The sequence below is a fragment of the Buteo buteo genome, chromosome 7 (assembly GCF_964188355.1).
Source record: "Buteo buteo chromosome 7, bButBut1.hap1.1, whole genome shotgun sequence".
Classification (NCBI taxonomy): Eukaryota; Metazoa; Chordata; class Aves; order Accipitriformes; family Accipitridae; genus Buteo; species Buteo buteo.
This window is the reverse complement of record NC_134177.1, coordinates 43057478-43077066: the sequence shown is the minus strand read 5'-3', so window position 1 is coordinate 43077066 and position 19589 is coordinate 43057478. Positions and strand designations below refer to the sequence as shown.

Below are 19589 nucleotides of genomic sequence, written 5' to 3'. Positions count from 1 at the left end.
ATTTCCTTCTTACCAGCAGTACTCCATTGCTTTTTGCAACAGTTGTTGGACATACCATATTCCATCTCAGCAGGGACCTGGTTTAAAGGTGTAAGCTCATAAGGAGATGTGAATGCTTATCAAAATAGGCCACTAATAAACAAGAAGGAATTCCTTTTTCTTGAGCCTGCATCCAACATGCTGCACAGGCTTTCTACAACTTCTGTGCTTGAGAGTAATTTTACCAATGAAGAGCCCTCTCCACCGCTGCAAATGGAAAAACATCAGCAGATGTGCTAGAGTTCTTAAAGACGTATCCAAAGCTGGCCTGCAGGTCAGAGATAGTCTTGCCTTTGCTAATAGAACCTAAAATCAGACCACAATTTTACCAGCTTCTGGCAACAAATACCACTTGATTTCATGGTTAACAGCATGCTGGAATACTATTATCAGCTCTTTCCAGTTATTCAATAAAATGAAAGCAGATCTGTTGATACAAAAATATTTTATAACAACATAAAAGAGAAAACAAGATAAAACAAATTCAGACTTTTCACAAAATCTTTAATCTAGTCTACACTTTCTCTGTAATTCCTATACATGCCAGTAGTTCCCTAAACACAACATGGAATAGATGCATGGAGGGAGGGTGGAGGGAGATGGAAATTAGTCCATGTCTGTAATTAAGATATCAGAACAGCTTTCTCACTACAAAAACAAGTCAGACCTGATGCTGCTGATGTGCAAGATAGGGATACACAACCACATTTCAGTCAAAATAGATGCTTCTAAGTAATTAAGTTGTATCTAGGTAACATGAATTGGGCTTTTATAACTCTTGAGTTTGCCAGGTCCTCCAGTTTATGACAAATTCTGACCATTTCAGAGAGGCCCTGATCCACTCTACCATCCAAAAAACAAATGTAAAATAATTATGTATGGCAAGTAAGGAAAATAGTTACCTCCCACCCTATAAATGTATTTTCCACGGATATAAGCCCTGCATGCTCGGCATCTCCAGTCATGGTACTGGCCTAGCCATGCCTTTGACCTTAGTCCACTGCACCTGACCTAGGTAGCTACAGAAATAATCCCCCATGCTTTATTTTGATTGTTTTGTTGATGTTCAAATCAAGGTTGTATTCCGTCTTTTACAGAGACAACATGCAACATGTGAAGACTGGCATTCACTCTGTGCAAGAGCCACGGAACTCCCCAAACAAGGCTGACATCCTGGTCTGCTACCTATATGTATGTATATTGTGAGACAGCTTAAGGACAAGAAGTCTCTAATGAAAACATCAGACTAAGTTACAGACAGCTACTCATCTTTCCTAGTCCTTCTAAACCTATTTCCTACCAGCAAAAGGAACCTTGCATGAAATACCATTTTATGCAGAAAGTTAATGGATCTTTCCTAACCACTCAGTCAAATGTAATGTGATAATTACTTCTTATTTCACAAATGGCAATGACAAAGCAATGAAATGTGAACACCCAGAAGCGGACATTAAACACAAGTTGGTGTTTTTCCACTGTAATAAGTAAGATTGCATGTTGAATACAACTCCAGAAAAAGTGAAGGAAGTGAAAGGAAACACTGTAAAGCCAGGGGGAAAAAAAAAAAAAGAAGCTGCATCTCAGGCCATTCCAGACAATGACTTTATTTTCTGTGGAACATCACCATGGCAGCTCCCACAGCAGCATCAACATCCTTCCCGTAAACAACAGGGCATGGAAAAATCCTTTCCACTTCTTGCCTCAGTACCTCATTCCTGGCAAGGGCACTCCCACTCCCCAGAATCCTCCTTACTCCCATCTCCATCAGGTGCTGCACAGGTAACATGGAACAGAGGTTTTCAACAATGCCACGACACAGAGCTCTGGTTACATGACCCAGGGAGAGGTCAGAGACAGCAATATTGGTCACTGATGCCAACTGCTCAGGAATGTGTCTCTCTCCAAATACGGTTGGGTGGACTGAGAGTTTGCTGTCATTTTGGGCCAAGGCTGCTTCGATTATCTTTGTATAGATGGCAGGCTCCTGAACCTGAAGTCCTGCAGATAGGAAACATCATGTTACTAATCCCTCTTACATGTAGAGACTTAAAACGGACACTGATCCACCTGTTCAGCAAAGTATTGTGTATCTTTTTCCGTGTCCCAAAGGTAACTGTTTTTCCAGGATTATGAACCACAGTTCTCCCATCCAATTGTTTCTAGTATCACAGATTCTAGATATCTTTTTCTGATTACAGAAACTGCCTTTCCTGGTAACACAGCTGTTTGCCTACACTGAGCTAACTTACACGAAATAACATCTTTAACAGCACTAATGGCAGACTTCAGCTTCAGTGGCTGGATTGCACATGAATACAAAGTTCACTTCAAGTATTCACTGAAAGAACAATTTCAGAGCTTATTTCTGTATTGCAAAACCCAAGAGATTATTAGAAAAAACCTGTGAAGACCATGTATAAAGCTCTTGGAAGATATTACACGAGTTTGAGTCTTAAAATCCATTAGAGTGCTGCAAAATATGCAGCAAAAAGCAACTGATCTAATCAAGGGACTCTTTTAGACTGCAGTCATACAAAATTAGAGGCTGTTCTCAAAACTGCTGACCTTTGCTTTTGAAAAACTTGCAAAAAATAGTTCTCTTGCATTCTTGAAACAAAAGAAAACCCAAAACCTAGAGGCAATGTTAATGTGGAGTCCAAGCATGACTGTCCCAGCATGTTCATAAGCTTCAGCAGGAAATTCCAGAGATCTAGCAAGCATGACCCAAGAGTTACATCCTTGTTCCCTGTATGGCATGACAAAACAGCTCTAGGCTTGTTCCTTTGCCTTAGCTTCCTTTTACCTTGCTGCTCAACCTCAATTTTAAGCTTAAACTACCCTTGAAATAGCTTACCTAGCTCTTCTGTCCACCGTGCCACCATGTCCACAAATGTTGCTAGCACATTGCCTCCGTTAAGTGATGCTGCCACTGCCAGGTAGTCACCATTGAAATAGGGAAAATAAGTAACAGCTGAGGAAGGATCTGGTGTCTCTGGAGGCTGGAAACCCAAGGGCATTGAGACAGTCAGCTGAGCAGAGGTACTGATATTAAGAACTAGAACACAAAAGAAAAAAGAAAAGAAATTATTAAAAAATAAAAAAAAATAATAATAAAAAAAAAAAATCAGTGTTTTACTAGGATACCCTGAAGGACAATGAGAAAACCAAGTAAGATACCAAAATTATCATACCTGCATCAGTCCTCTCAGTCAGACAGGAATAAACAGAGCACTGGAAATCTCCTAGAGCAATTCCTACTTTTGCTCCTTTGGGTATTCCATGCCATGCACATATTGTCCTGCCTGCAATACTGCCAGGGTCTCCCACCTCTGGAAGCAAGTGAACAGGAAAGCCGGATTTTTTCAATCTGCAATCAGAACAATATTATTGCAGGAAAGCAGTATGGGCATGTGCAGCATGACTACAAAGACCTCTTTGAAGTCACAGATGAACCTGGCCATACATTTGTGGCTGCTGGATTTATGGATGCTTTCACCTATTTAGAAAACTTTGTCTTGGACAGGGGCAGCATTCCAGTTCAATGAGCTGGATAAACTAGAATAGTCTAGATGAATAGCTCTCCTTTATATGCAATCTGATTACCTGAGATTATACAGAAGTACATGTTCAGCAAGTTTAACCTACTGATGTCATATGGACAAGCAGTTCCAGGGTAAAGGAACAATCACAAAAACAGCAAAAAGAAGTAACTTTTAGGTATCAAAGAACTTTAAGCTGTCATGCAGTTAGTGGTTCAAAACCAAATCACAAAGAGTTAAGTCCAACAAACTCCTTACACAACCAGCTGCAAGATACATTATATTGCTACAGCAACAACATCAGATTAGTAGAAGTTCAGTAGGCCAAATGCAAGTTTCTGTCACTCTTTCATACCTTCATGAGCAGATCTTTTCACCTTGGAGTCCTGGCCTAACCTAAGCCCTGAAATATATAAGGCCTTAGCACTCGGCCCTGAAAGAGCAAATCATTAAAATAAATAAGTAAATAAAACCCCAAACTGATTCCCTGTAAGACTTCCTGTAGCCTAACAACTCTTAGGTATTATCACAAGTAAGTCTTAGTAGTTATGAAGGAGCTCAGCTGAAAGAACTAGGGAGCAATAACTGTCTTTTACCATCACAGATAACACCTTGGCTGCAGTCTGCACTTGTCCATCCATACCACCACAGAAAGAGAGAGAACAGTTTGGTATACAAGGCCTCAATAACGAGTCTCTCAGCACCGCTGTCTTAGGTATTTCTAAAAACACCGTGCCAGATTTTATATAATTTAAACATATATACCTTACAAACCAGAGCAAACTCTCAATAGTTTTCAGTACAGGCCATACCACAATTGATCAGGAGTAACTTTCAATCCCTTTTTATCTGTAGCGCATTCATACTTAGGGCCCAAAGAGGCGTTCACATTGCCTGACACAAGCAATGCACAAAACCCACTGAATGACCTTAGCACTTACATGTCAGTATTCCAGCTTTTGCTTCTGGAATTAAAATATCCCCAGCTGGTAGCATTCTGGATGGACATCAATGGCTTCTTCAGGCCACACAACATGGCAACCACATAGTCATGGATAGTGCCAGCTGCATCATAAGACTTCAGAAAATCTGGACTTTTAAACAAAACATTTTAAAAACAAAAACAATAAGGGGTGCTTTAAGGCAGTGGGAGCAAGATTACTTCCATTGCTACAGTGAACTTCAGACATGTGTGGTCCTATCTAAAAATGAAACAGCCACCTTCAGTGATCAACCTGCATTTTGTTGTTTTGGTTTGGTTTTTTTAAATGGAATTTGTTTTCCAAGCTGTTACCACAGCAGCAATACTTATCTCATGCTGGAAGATGGAGAGATGGCAGCTTTAAGGAATGAGTCGTCTAGGTTCAAAAGCACGCCATTGCAAAAGTTACCACGAAGGTAGTAATTGTTTGCACAAAAATATGTCACCTTGTTGATCCTGGAGCATTTCAGAAAAACAGGTAAATTCCTGCAGTTGCTCTAAGATCCACAAATTATATGAATACAAATGTACCAAATGGTGAAACAAAACAGGAACAAAACAAAGCAGCTGGACTCATTTATACAGCTCTAAAGCAAGATCATGCCATGGTCCATATATTTTCTGGGCACACACTGGAAGAAACCAAGATCTAGTAAGTTCTTCCCCATTTATTGAACCTGAACTCATTGCAGAGAAAGACACTGGCTCTTTGAGAAACATAGCATACTGCAGATGAAACTGAAGTGCAAATGTTGCTGATGCCAAGCCTTAAGTGAAAGATTATATCCTCTGCAAACATGCCACAACAAAGCAGACCATTCCTAACACCTCATAGGGATCTCAGTGTCTAAGGAAGGAAGGAACTGAAATTAATTTAGGGACTGTTTGTTTTAGCATCTGGCAGTAACCAGACAAAGCAACTCTGTTACTGTTTTAGGCATGTTTGTACTTTTCACACTCCGCACAAGGCAAAATTATAGTGTTCAAACTGCATTAGCAGAGCTCCTCTGAGCGGTAGGACGGACTAGAATTGTTCTATGATACTTTAAGGCTTCTGTTACTATATGGCCAAAAGCCTTTCTCTTTCTTAAAGAGATCTGTACTATTTTTATGAGGTCATAGACTCTTGTGTGCTCAGTTGCGTATAGTTTATATTGAATACTGACATTTTAAATATTCTTTGACTACTTAATCAATATTATGATTACAGAGAAACACAGCTCCTCAGCCTGTAGTGGCATTTAACATGCTAGAGGAATACTAGTTGTCACATAAATTCAAGATGAGAAACTGCCAGTGAAACAGCTTGATGTACCTCTTCTTTAAATACCAGTAGACTGTGGCACACCCAAATCCTGTAGCCAAGCTGATATGTGACTGTGGCAGAGGAAGAGAAGAGAGGAAGGTGGGACTGCAGCGGCCATCTTGCCAAGTAATCAGATGACTGACCTCCTCCGGCTCAAAGGTAGGGCCTGTACCACACTCTGTCCACTTGCAACCTGAAACACACAGTATCTGAGAAGTCCAGTGACTCCTTGCAGTGTAGTCTGCCTGGCATTCTTCATTTCTGGACACCCTTGATAATTTATCAAATATATTGGAAAAAAGCAGAAAGAGAGCCAGTAGTGACTGTAATCAAATTAATTAGTCATAGTTTTCAGCCCTAGATAACGTCATAATGCCAGTCATCCCTTGCTAAAACAGAATGGTATGCAAGGCCTTCCCTTCTCTATAAGCACTCCTAGTGTCTAGAGGAAGAAGCAGCTTGCACCTTGAGATATTAATAATACAACTCAAATAACAGATGACCCACAAAAAAAAATAATCATGGTTCTGCTATGGGAGGTAATGAGCTGATATGACAGCTCTCACATATAAACCTTATCTGGGATCTGCTGTGTCATGACCTAGAGGCTGTATTAGTAACGAACTGCCTATGATGGATAGCACATAGTTTCATCGCCTTTTGAGCCAAAGCAACAAGAAACCTGGATCTATATGTATTAAGCAACAGACTGCAAAGTACTAAAGAGTATCCCTCCCCTGTGCTATGCAACAAAGCTTCACCAAAGGTAGAATAGGGTTTAATTCAGTTTTACCAGCCAACATGCTCATTTTGAACAGAAAACGCTACACCTTTGATGAAACCTTCACATTCTTTCATGTGAAGGCCTCAGCTAAATTATGGCAACTTCTCAAAGCTTTCTCAGCAATGTCTGCTATTGCTTCAGTCCAGGGCACTACCTCCTGCCCTGACATGCTCACCACAAGCAGTCCTGCAAAGGCAGTATACGGTCCTGGCAGAGCAGCAGACTGTGCAGAGGCTGAGCTCAAGCACTGTCATGTGATGTTTGCTAGCACACTCCACGGCACAGCTTTGGCCTCTGACAACTACTGCTCTTCCAGGTGATGTCTGGCCACAGTGTGGGGATACATGCTGTCTCCAGCTGGCTCCGAAACTGAAGCAACCTTTTGGTTTTTGGCTGGCGATGGGAGCCGAGTTTCAAGCTGTGCTGTGCCCCTTGTCCTACAGGTCAGAAAAGAGACCTGGCTGCTTAACTGACTAGCACAAATATAGCTAGAAGAGTCTGTCTTGGGCTGAATACAGGGATTTGAAGTTACACTCATACAGTAAAAAGCAGCCATGAAAGCTGGGAAGTACTATGTGAAACATGCAAAGAAAACATGTACTTTTTCTTGGTTCCCTTAATTCCCTGTTCTATCAAGTCTGTTTGAACTGGATTTCCAATTGGTTTGCCTTCCTAGTTTTAAATGGATTCTAAGAAATATTATTAACCATAAATCTAACCCTAAAGGATGCTATTAAAAATGTAATTTGTGTCCCAAAGGGCAAGGATTCACTTAGTCTACTCAAAACAAGTGAAAGCAAACACCCTCTTTCACTTGATAGAAATGAAACAAAAGTGGCATGTGGCTTTAGCAAATAAAATATTAACCAATATGGCATAAGAATCTATGTCTACCATGAACCCAGGAAGCTTTGTTATGCAGCCCTTGGGACAGCTGGAAAGCAAGCAACAGCTCCTTCAGTCCATCAGCCTTTGGATTTCTTTCTTTATAATAATTTTTGTATTTAACGTAAAATTACAGCCAGCAATGAATAGCATAGTGTCTCTTAAAGCAATTAATACCCTGACAACTTTTGACAGGCAGTGACCAGCACTTTTGGGAAATCTATTCTGTGGTTTACAATAAACCTTTGCTTAATCTGTGTAACTCCTATTATTATAAGACTTATATAATTGTTCAGATGTGTGCATCATAAGGTAAAGAGAAAGAAGACATGGAACCACATTCTGAAAGTCTTAGACTTCAGTAGGTTTATAGGATGTTAGCCAAGAAGATAATCCATCCCTACCTCACAGGGCTGGCAATCCAAGGCCTGAATTTTTCAAACATCCTCACTGTCACAAAGATTATTTGAGTATGTGCACAATCAAGACTCATGTGACTATCTTACTGTGGCTGATTTTGTTTCTGAGGTCTTGGCCCTTCATTCTACAAGCAGCTGAGTATTCAGAATCATGACTATAATCCTTTTTCAGCTCCTACTAACAGAAGCATAAGAAGCAAGGTGATTGCAACATGACAGTCGATGACTTGCTAGGAAAAAAATGCCTTGAGATTATTTGGGGGGGGGGGGAGGACTGAAAACATTGTTTACTGAACTTTAATTTTTCTCCTGTACTTTCAAACAACACTTCAAAATAGCATAGTGATATTCACTGTCGGATAGCTACTGCTATGCACATTCTAACATAAAGATCAAGCATAGCTTATTTTTCAAGGCATACACAGAACTGCTAATACTGCTACTGCAGAATCACTAGAAGGTATTGAGATACTGGGCAACAGCTAGTTAAGTGTTTTATGAGGTGAACAACATTCCCGCTGCCCCCAAGTCATTCACATGATGCAGAAGTTGTTTCAACTGGCAGCAGACAGCATATGATGGACAAACAAAAAACAAGCCACAGAGATGTTATTCCTCCTTTGTATTAATAATTGTGCTGACTCTGCAGGGATCTCATAACACTAAATCCTTTAACTAATCTGTGTAAACAACATCGTTAACTATAGTCGGTAGCTGAAATTCCAGTAATTAAAGCAAAATTCCCACAGAAGATCTTCTGTTAATTCTGTTTTATGGAAGACCAAAGTGAACATGCAGCAGTTTCCTACAAACCATCTCAGTGTTAAAATTTCATTTTCTGCATCGTAATACTCTGAACAGGGATGCCAAAGAATTAACGTTACCTTTATCTCTTTTCCAAAACACAATCCCATGCATTTGTCCTGAAATGCCAATATGACTGACTCTTTGAAGCTGCTGCTGAGGTAGAGCAGCAAGGCATTCATTCAATGCTCTTACTATTCTCCAGACATTCTGCTCCATTCCCTGCAATCATAAAGCATTATTCTGAGCATGAAACCATTAGGATTCACTCAGTGTATTTATTAAACAAGGCTACTCTAGTCAGAAGAGAAGAACAGAATTCATTTAGCTTATTAGCATGTATTAGAATAACATTCACTACTAAATTGAAAAAAAAAGAAAAAAGAAAAAGAAAAAAAAGAAAAAAACCCCACAAACCCACAAAAACTAAAAACCAATACTATTAAGTTGAGAATTAGATAACAGCCTCTTAAACTGAAGGCCAAATAATTCTTAATTTTCTAAGTTACCATACTCAACTCTATCTTTTAAAATCCATTAACACTCACTACATGCTTTCACTAGTTCACCTCATATATTAGTCATCTTTTTCCTCACAAAGAGGATTATCTGTGTGTTCTGACTGGCATGCAGTCTCCCTTACATCTTCCTAAAGCTCCTCCCTATCTACTCACTGGTGATTTTGATGCTGATACTTTGATTCTGGATACTCTATTCCTAGAACTGCCCAGCAAACTGATCTACTCTGCAAACTGACCAAACCATACCACAAGAGAAGCTGTATTCCAGCTTTCATACCTTCAAAGATTCAGATTACTTTGTGACAGACCAGCATGAAGATTATAAGCAAAGGTATTCAAATACAGTCTACATATAGATATGAACTAATCTGTGCATACATACTTCTGGCTGCATAAACATGACTGTAGGGAGGAGGGCTGGCCTGTTTGGTATCTTTGCTCAGAAATTAGCCCCTGGACTCATTACAATACACAGCCAGAGGAACGTTGATACGTATTTTTTATGATTCTGATTCATCTTTTCTTAGACTGACCAACACAATGAATGTAAAGATCTTTAACAGGACTACATGCTCCTGGTTATTTCCATGGGGAATTTCCAGTTATGATTCCATCTCACATTAAAGTACAAAATACTCTTCCAGTTGGCAAGTGGCTGCTGTTTCCTGACTGGAAACGTCGAAGACAAGGTGTTGGTTCATGGGAGAACAGCTTTAGATTGTCTTATGCAACTTTTCAAAACCTGGGTCTGTCTTAAAACAAGCAGCTTTACTTGACTTTCTTGAACAGTAAGCAGAGAGCACTTTAATTCTACTTTCAGACCTCCAGACGCATGCAACAACCCATCTCCACCATTCTAGGCCAGGAAAGCCACTGAGGTCTGCATAACATAGCAACACAACCCGGCCACAACAAGGCAAGGCCAGTATCCTGAAATTGCCAGCAGCGCTATCTGCCACCCCTTACCTGTGGTCCAGCTTCCAGGCTACTGGTGTGCGCCTGCGTCTCCCTGGAGCAGCTCTCTGCCACCACCTGCCCTTGCTCTGCCCCCATCAACAGGGCTGCCTTAACCGATGTCGTGCCCAGGTCTATGCCCAGGACGCAGGCAGGAGCAGGCCTGCCTGCTGCCTTGCTGCCTGCCATGGCCACAGGTAGAAGGGATTTTCACCTTCCCCACCACACACGGGTCTCTCTACATGGGGGCCAGACCGACACCCACCATGCTGAGCCCCACACTACTCCTTGCTGTCCCTGAGGCGGCACCTGCCCCAAAAGCCAAGGGTGCCGAGGGCACAAGCAGTGCGGGCTCCAACCCCAGTAGCGCGCAGAGACTGGGCAAACTGGGCTGGTAAAGCGGCCTGGACTTTGCCCTCTGGCTGAAGATGTCTCCCCTCAGCAGCACCTGAGCACTATCCCTCCATCTTGAGCGTGACAAACCGTCCCTTCCCCAGCCCTCCGCGATGACCTACGCAGCTTCACAAGAAACTTAAAAAAACAAAAAACAACCAAAGCGACGAGCCCTCCCTCTGCTCCCAGCTCTCCCTCCTCACAGACTCGCCGGCACCGGCCCAGCGCCCAACCCGCCCTGCCACACCCAAGATGGCACCCGAGGGCGGCCGCACCGGCGCGATACGCGCGGGGCGGGAAGTTAATAGGCGGCTGCCTCACGTGAGAAGCTGAAAAGGGAAGAGCCGGGGTTGTGTGGGACGGAGCTGCGGTGCGGGACGGAGGTAGGCGTCCTCTCATCGGTACTGCTGCCTCGGTATTAGCGCACCCTATAAAGCGTGGGATGGCCCCGCTTCACCGTGCCTCCTGAGGGAAGGACGGCGGGGACTACAAGTCCCAGCGTGCACCGCGCTGCTGGGGTGGTGGTGGGGGCGCTGGTGGAGACGCGGTGGCTGCTGAGACTTGTAGTCCCGCGCTGGGGGCGGGGGGGAATCCCTCAGGGAGCGGTAGCTCTGTGTGGCGGGAGTGGCATAAGCTGTGAGGTAAAGATGTCCCTGGAGGAGTCTGGGCAGAGAGAGGGACTGAAAGACTGGTGCTCTCTCGGGGGTGCTGAGGGTCTCTCAGGCGGGCTGGGGAGGGAACCATTGCAGGGAGCTGCCAGCGGAGGGGATGGGCTGGTGCCTTCTCAAAACGTGTGTGTCCTGAGCAAAGCCTCCTCGCTTTTTCTGCAGCTTGTCCGCCATGAGGATGCAATACCTGCTCCCTACTCTGCTGTACCTCTCGCTTGTGCTGCTGGGGCCTGGCGGTGAGTGTTTGGTCACCCCAGCTTGGGCCCACAGGGCTCCCCTAGGCAGGAGGCAGCTCCAGACCAGTAAGAGGTGGAAGAGGGCTGCTCTGCAGTATCCCCATCAAGCCTCTCTGGGGAGACCTGTGCCTGTGTCTTCTTTCACACATTACCTTTGGCTTGGTGTGCTCGTACACAGAGAGTGCTATGCTGAGGTACTGTTGTGACGGAGCACTCGCCTTGTGCTCTGAACTCACCTCTGCAGAAGCAGATTAAATACTGTCTGTGGTGCAGTCAGTGGTGAACTGGAGAGCTCTCTTGCACTTAAATAACTTCTTAAGAAAGCTGTGTCATATATGACAACAAGAAAATAAAAAGTGTCCGTGGCAGCCTGTTTATCTCTCCATTTCTGGTTTTATTTTTATATAGCTCTTTGTTCTTCCTCTTGTCTCTTGTCTCCTTTAAACATAGAGTGAATAGAATAGACTTGGATTCCAGATGTCAAAACTGTTGAGATGTGACCAGTTTATGGTTTTGATATCAGTTGTATTGGCACTTGGAATCTCGACCTCTCTTAAAGCATGATGTGGTACAACTTGGCTGAATTGTTGTAAAGTGTACCCTTTAATAGCAATATTTCAGAGCACTATAGTAAGGTGCTTGTGATTCCTGAAGTATTAAGATAGTAAATGTACATTCTCTTGAACGTCTGGGTACCTGGTTTGAACTTGTGACCTAAGAAACAATTTTCAACTAAATTTTGGGCATTTACGACTCCTAAGTTACTAGGATCACATCAAGAAACAATTTGTGTGGGTTTGAAGTACCTATAGCCTTTTCTTAGCATGAGCTTTTGTTGCACTTCAAATATGTAAATTGCTTCCTTGTGACATGTTCAAGTGACAGTTATTTACTTCTCCTTTTAAGTTGTTTAGTCGCCTTGAAATAAGCTGTAGTTTTCTTGCTGTTTATCATGTGTACTAATTTTATTAAACTGACATTGGAGGTACCAATGGACAAAATGTTTCTATCACAAAAGAAAGTAGGTAGTTCTTCTAAAGGAGCTATTCGTCGTTCATAGTAATTGAGATTTGTGTGGGTTTTTTGGTTGTCTGTTTGTTTGGGTGTTTTTCCCCCCCCAGATGGAGTCATTGTATTGTCTGTCCCCGAAGTGGTTTCCTTAGAAAGTGGAAGTTCAACAAATGTCACTATATCTCTGAGGTAAAAGTCATGATTGCATCTTTACTTTCTCTTTGGAACGGGGGCCAAGCAAGCGGGTAGGACTTGGCTATATACTTAAGGCTTTCCTGCAGACTCAGTTAATTGTTCATACAGAGTGAATGTCATTGGTGTGACTGGCCACTTGTAGACTATTACATCACCTAGTACTAGTATGGGCCAAGATAGGGCAGCATTCTCACAAACAGCCTTGTATGGTTGGCCTTTGACAATATCCCATGCCATTTGTATAGGAAGTTGAGCAGGAAAAGGTGTTTTATACTGTCTGCCCCATATTAGCTTACTGAACTGTCTTCAATAAATGAACTTGCAGTTCCTCCATTTCTAAAACTGATGCTTAAGAGAAACTTGCATTTCCTAGAAGGATCACCAAAAATCTTTACCAAGTGAACAGAACTCGCCATTTCTAGCAAAAAAAAATGCAGCTACTCCAGAGTGGAGGCTGATGCACCTCAGTCTCATTGTTTAATACAGTGCATTGTTTACCCATGTTTTTTCTATGTCAGCCTCTTCCTAGGAAAGCATTGTTAAACACCTGCACCCCTCCCCTTTGGGATCTCAAAGTTTGAGTAAAGGGAACAGTCAGATGAAAATGCAAGAATTGTGATAAAGAGGACAATAGCAAAAGATGGCTGCAACAGTCTAGAACTTTTATTTTTGCAAACAAAGTGTGTTATTGTAACTTTTTTCATGGACAAGTAAAGGCATTTGAACCTTATGATATTTTATGTGCTGCTGTGCAATTAAACCTCCTGGACAAATGCTCAGTGGAGTTCTCTGGGAGAGCTGTGCAGGACTATGTCACTTGGAGGGTTTTTATTTGAGAGTGGTTTTGGTTTTGTCTTGCTGCACTGCTATAATTTCTGCCCCTCATCACCCCAAGTACATGATCATCATTTCTGCCCCTCTTTACCAACAAAGGGTTAACAAGCACAACAATAGGATTCAGGTGGCAATGACTTTGCTCTGCCACCTGTGTAGAGAAGAGGGAGTTAAAACATGGCTATATAACTGTCTAGTGCCTGTCACTAGTTCAGGTAAAAGAAATAGTACAGTGCTAACATATTTTGGTGCTGGTGTTCCTGAGTACTAGGTAGGTACTGTTGTGTATGGTCTGTTAATTATGCTTGCAATAGCTGTGAGGATTTAGCAAATACTGTTGTGCAGCCCTGAAGCAATCTTTGTGAACTCAGGCACAGGTCTAACTTGTTTTTTCTGCTTTCACAGGGCTCCATTAAATGAGACCCTGGTCATAACTCTTAATATTACACACTCATCAAAACACAGAACCATTGTTGAACTGCCTGATGAAGTAAGTGACAGAACAGACTTATGACCTTATGGAAAAGCCTACCGTTAGTATGGTGCAACTCTCCTCTTTCTTCCCTCCACTTTGCCTTGCAGGTACAATTGCCTGCAGGTCACACTAAAGCAGACTTCCAAGTGAAAGCAGATGATGTTGGACAAGTAACAGTTTATCTTTATACCATTAATTCCAACTTAACTGGGTGAGAAACTGGTTTTTAGTTCCATTTACTATCCTACAGCTTCCTAAACTTTGGGTAACTATTCCCTCCTTATAGTTAAATAGTTAATGGGACACGGGGTGGTATGTAGTTGAGAAGATGTGGTGACCCTCCAGCAATCCTCAAGGTATTCAGATAAATACAGGGTATGGAAGCAGAGCGATAGTCTTGGTATGTTAGATTTCATTACTAGATTGTGAGTTCTCATGGCTCCTTAGTCTGGTTTTAATAACCCCTCCCAAAAGTATCAAAACTACATGTCAGCTTTTCTGATCCAGGAAGCATTTGGTTGTAAATGTCCAGTGGGATACTATTCTTACTGTGCAGAACTTGTTCTGGAGGGCTAATAGCCTGATGCAGCTGTGTGCCCACATAACTACCATGAGATACAGGCGTTTTACTTTATAGTTAGGGGAGCCCTCTTTTCACAGATGCCAGTCCTCCCTAGTATGAAAACAGTCTAGCAAGATGGAGAGAGGTGGATTGTATGTGCTTGTTGCCCAGATGCTGCTGAGCAACAGAGTGCTCCTGTTTTACTTCCTCATTTTGCTTCTGCTTTTAAGACTCAAAGCAAATGCAGAGGTAAGCACATGAAATGCTCAACAGGGCAGGCGCAATCATGAAGCTTTGCTGGCAGAGCGTGAAAAGTGAAACTCTGCTCTTGCATAACAGATCTCATGCTAAGAGAGTGGAAGCCATAGGCACAAGATGACCTTTTTGAAGATTTCTGTTCTAAAAGAAGGGAAAGGAAAGAATGAGACAAGAAGGAAAGGGTAGATTGAAGATAGGAGTGGGAGATGCCCTAAACATAACAAGGACACTAAAAGAAAAGGGAAGCAACTCTACTGAAACCAACTCTGAATCTTTATTGTCTTGTCTCAACACCTGGACTCTGTTTTCTCTCTCAAAGCAGAACAAAGCAAAATCTGCTGGAAAAAATGTGAACAGACCAATTAACTAATTCTGTTTGCATTAACCATCAGACCTAGGATTCAATTTCAAGTGATTCATAGCATCGTGGTGAGATATGCTGATGAGGTGATTGGCTGGATCTATTTCCTTGCCTGGTCTATCTCCTTTTATCCTCAACTCTTTGAGAACTGGCGACGAAAAAGGTAAAGAGACTTAAGGTGTGTTTGCAAGTCACTTAAGCACTTCTGCAAATCGTGTTCCTAGCTTCAGTTACATCCATCCTGGTTATTGTGAATTATGCATGGAAAGACTAGGGAAAAAAACAAGGCAAAGACAGGGCCTGAATGAATGCAGCCCCAGTGAGCTTTTATGTATGCAGGTCATAGGAAACTAAGTGCATCTTACAGACACCTAATCCCATAGTTTGGCATACAATACTAATTTGTGATAGAGGAGACTTCTCCATTCCCTTTGGTGTCATGTTGTAAATCACCTGGCTGAGCCAATTGTGATGACCACCTTCAAAGATTACTTACCTTGTAAGCTGCCTATCAGACAGCTCTTTAGTGTTGTGATTAGGCCAGCTCCCTTTAAACTAGGTGACTAAGTAGAAACATTATTATATATCGAAACTAAAGCATTTGTTTTAAGCAAAGATGCACTACTGCGTCTATGGATTCAGGCTGGAATAGTTTTATCAGACTAGCTGAGCTCATGGAGGGGTGAAGTTAAACAGCAGGGACACAACCTTGTCAGTGAGAGCTGTTTTGAGTACCAGTGCATGGCGTATGAGGGATATTTCACCTTGCTTCCTGATGAACTCACAGCATCATATTGTCACAATGCCTGCAGCTTTCGCTTACATCAAAAATTGCTTATAAATCAGTACATTCTAGGGTCAACTTGTCCCTTGAATTGGCTGTAATGCTCTGATGCATATTTCTCATACATTTTTCTTTTTTCCCCCTACTTCTCTAGTGTTGTTGGATTAAGCTTTGACTTTATAGCGTTAAACCTTACCGGCTTTATAGCATACAGTGTATTTAATGTTGGACTCTTCTGGATTCCCTTTATTAAGGTAAGCATAATTATCTCTTAATACTTGCTGGGGGGTGGGTATCTACAGAAGGCAGTTAAGGCATTTGGCTGGTTTTGGTTTCTCTTACATTTAGGAGGAATTCTTAGTCAGTTATCCCAGTGGGGTGAACCCTGTGGCTATCAATGATGTTTTCTTCAGTCTCCACGCAGTAGCTCTAACTCTCCTCGTTGTAATTCAGTGCTGCATCTACGAGGTAAGTCTCAATGCTGGTCTGACCTGTCAGCTCTGGCAGAGCTCCCTCTGCCGGGCACCTCACCACTCACCGTCCACTCCTCTTGGACTTCAAAGTCCTCTTCATTGCACTTTCATTGGTCTTTCAAGAAGTCAGGCTTCACAATCCAGATGCCTTTAATCTTTCCTGAGCTAGTAGCAACTCCAGTAAGCTTAGCTACTTCAGCCTCATGGATGTTCTGGGCTTATAAGTAAACTCCTTAAGGACTGAAAATAACTAAGGCAAACAGCCAAGTTCATAAAGTTCCCAAACAGATCTCTAGCCAGCACTTATATTGGAACTCTACACAGTACAAATGGTGGTATGTGCTTTGCTGTTTTCTCACTACTTGGAGCATTCTTCAAGCTAGGAGAGGTCTTTAGGGATTCCCTGCAATTTGAACTTTCAGCTTTTTTCAATTTCTTTTCTCCTAAAACAGCTGCAAAGGCCCTTTTATAATTCTCACCCTTTTCAGGTGAGACTGATTGTTATAGTCAGGTGGTTCTTTAATTCCTGTTGATTGTTATAGGTTGTTCTTTATTTAATTCCCATTGTAAAAGCCTCTGATCTGAACAGCCAATTTTCTCTATGTGGTAACTGTTTCTCTCTTAGGGTGCTTCCTTTGGTGATGGTAAATCTAAAACTGTAACAGCCCGTTTGTCAGCACTGCTAGGTACAAGAGTCTTTTCTCATGGAGACAACCATGAATCTTTTACCATAATGGCATTAGCAGCCTTTTGCATATATAGGAACTCTTGATATCATCAGACTGAACTCAGGAGATTGTACAGATGTGGCACTGATAATAGGCATCATAAATATTCAAGAATACTGCCTCAGTATTGTTTCCCACTTGCTCATGAACAATGGTGTTCCAAATGATTGATGTTGAGTATTGCTCATCAGCTCTTGCAAACCTACAGCTGGTTGCTGTAGCACTCATTTAATTTTAGAATTCCCTTGGGGTATGACCCTAACTGGTACAACAACAGGTTTGGACTGTAACCTTGCGTAGTCCTGAGCATATTCTCTATCTTACAGTGTGTCTGGGGATGTATGACCTAGGTCAGTCTAAGTGTATCTGCATTTCTCTTTCAGAGAGCAGGTCAGAAAGTATCCAAAGTTGTTGTTGGACTACTGGCACTTGCATGGATCTTCACATTTACAACACTGTTTCTTGCTGCAGCTGAGGAAATGACATGGCTACAGTTCTTATTCTGTTTCTCTTACATTAAGTTAGGAGTCACACTGATAAAATATTTTCCACAGGTAAATCTGAACTTTTCTGCTTTTATACTATATTCCTGCCACCCTAAGCTTGTAGTGTATGCTCTTGAAAGTCTGACTAGACTAAACCAGCAGTGATTATTTATTAAGTCTTTTAGTGACAAAACCAGTATAGTTATACAGAAGGCTTTTTAAATGTTAATCTTGAGAATGCTTGTATGTGACATGCTGACCAACTTCTTGTTACACTGTCAGGCATACATGAACTTCCGTCGGAAGAGTACTGAGGGATGGAGCATTGGAAATGTATTACTAGACTTCACTGGTGGAAGCTTCAGCCTCCTCCAGATGTTTTTGCAGTCATACAACAATGGTAAGGCTGGAACTGAGGTGGTGGGGCCTTTTTTTAATGGGGTGGGAGAATCCTGCTACAAACCAGATATAAACTGGTAGGTTATCTTGGGAGAATGATGTTTGTGCTATAGTGTGGGTAGCTGTTCTTATACTAAGAATGAAGAATCTGTTTGTATTCCTTCAAGATAGAAAATGAAATAGCTATTCTGAAGAAACCACAGGAACAGTTATTAATTAGCTATGCATAAGATGTACACCACAGTCAGTCTTAAGGTGTGTCTAAGCAGTCCATGTAATAAACATGAACTTCTCTAATATGTATGGCATGACCTTGTAGTCTTGAGACAAGACTGCACTTGAGGAGTTAGTCTTAACTCTCTAATTTTGTGTTTGACAGATCAGTGGAAGTTAATCTTTGGAGACCCAACCAAGTTTGGCCTGGGTGTTTTCTCCATCATCTTTGATATTGTTTTTATGGTCCAGCACTACTGCCTATATAGGAGACGAGGGTACGAACCTTGTGAATAACATCACTTGAGAAGATAAAAACTTTAAATGGAACTTGCCCCTGTCCTGGCTGAGGGCTTTCAAGATGCCTGCTGCCAGTTACCAGAAATACTGATTCTGATCTCTGTACTTTGATCCTCTCTGGTATGGAATACAAGCTGTTGCCTCACCAAATGCTGATTGCCAGATGCCTTAAAGGACAGCAAGCTATCTAGCCACCACTTGCAAATGGAGGACTCATGCTTGTTGAAGCTGTAAAGGCAGCTTAATGTGAGCTGTCCAAGCACCACGTGGCTTTTCTTCCATTAACAACAGGAAAGAGAAAGACCGGAGTGATGTCCTTCTGAGTGGAAGTGAAGCACAAAGAGCAGAGTTCTGGCTTCCAGGAATCTGAGGTCATGTTTAAGCAACCCCTTAATATCTTAATGTAATGACTGAAGACTGTGGATTTAAGTGCTGCTCTCCTCCTCACAGACAGATCACAGTAGAACACCACTCAAATTGACTGTTAACAGCTGTAGTGGCACACAAAAGAATAAGGTTGGTAGCAAATACACAAATACTAGAACCTGAACTCTATAAAAATACTGAGAAGTGGCAGAAACTATTTTTATTTCACTGAATGCTTTTTCAAAGGTGTCAAGACAAGTGCTCAGATTTATCTGAATACTTCTCATGCACTAACTTCATTTTGCTCAGTTCTACTGACATGCCTTGAATCCTAAACAGGGGATGGCAAAGATTAAAGATTTATCAAAGAGATAATTTCTAAGTAGATCATGTTACCAGCCTTGTGATTAAAGTTTAAACACATGGCTTTGTTCCTGGGCAACTTTCTAACTACATGTAGTATGTTCTAGGTAGAGATCAAGGTCTTGAGTTACTTGAAGGTAAGGATTATACCCTTTAAAAGAACTAGAACGGAATCTATGCATTTGTACTTGTCTTATTAGGTGTCCACCTAAGGAAAAGTAGAACCCCTTCTCCCCCCACTAGAGACCAGGT

General features: G+C 41.9%; 2 protein-coding genes across 4 annotated transcripts; one reads left to right on the top strand and one right to left on the bottom strand.

Annotated features, from left to right (window-relative positions):
• Window positions 1-83: 83 nt before the first annotated feature.
• SHPK (sedoheptulokinase) lies at window positions 84-10892 on the bottom strand. 2 transcript variants are annotated; one of them, XM_075032850.1, is made up of 8 exons: window positions 10246-10892; window positions 8839-8980; window positions 5876-6059; window positions 4520-4672; window positions 3231-3406; window positions 2894-3094; window positions 1748-2037; window positions 84-345 (listed from the first exon to the last, which is right to left on the bottom strand). In XM_075032850.1, the coding sequence occupies exons 1-8, from the start codon at window positions 10420-10422 to the stop codon at window positions 133-135; spliced, it is 1536 nt and encodes a 511-aa protein (XP_074888951.1). In that variant the 5' UTR covers window positions 10423-10892; the 3' UTR covers window positions 84-132. The 2 variants fall into 2 exon arrangements, with proteins under 2 accessions (XP_074888951.1, XP_074888952.1); XM_075032851.1 differs by lacking the exon at window positions 84-345 and having other exon boundaries at window positions 368-2037; window positions 10246-10882.
• On the top strand, window positions 10874-19399 carry CTNS (cystinosin, lysosomal cystine transporter). Of its 2 annotated transcripts, none has more exons than XM_075032854.1 (11): window positions 10874-11009; window positions 11457-11530; window positions 12652-12730; window positions 13976-14060; window positions 14153-14256; window positions 15258-15389; window positions 16165-16264; window positions 16359-16478; window positions 17595-17765; window positions 17979-18096; window positions 18475-19399. In XM_075032854.1, the coding sequence occupies exons 2-11, from the start codon at window positions 11467-11469 to the stop codon at window positions 18603-18605; spliced, it is 1104 nt and encodes a 367-aa protein (XP_074888955.1). In that variant the 5' UTR covers window positions 10874-11009; window positions 11457-11466; the 3' UTR covers window positions 18606-19399. The 2 variants fall into 2 exon arrangements, with proteins under 2 accessions (XP_074888955.1, XP_074888957.1); XM_075032856.1 differs by lacking the exon at window positions 10874-11009 and adding an exon at window positions 11200-11267.
• The last annotated feature ends 190 nt before the right edge of the window (window positions 19400-19589 follow it).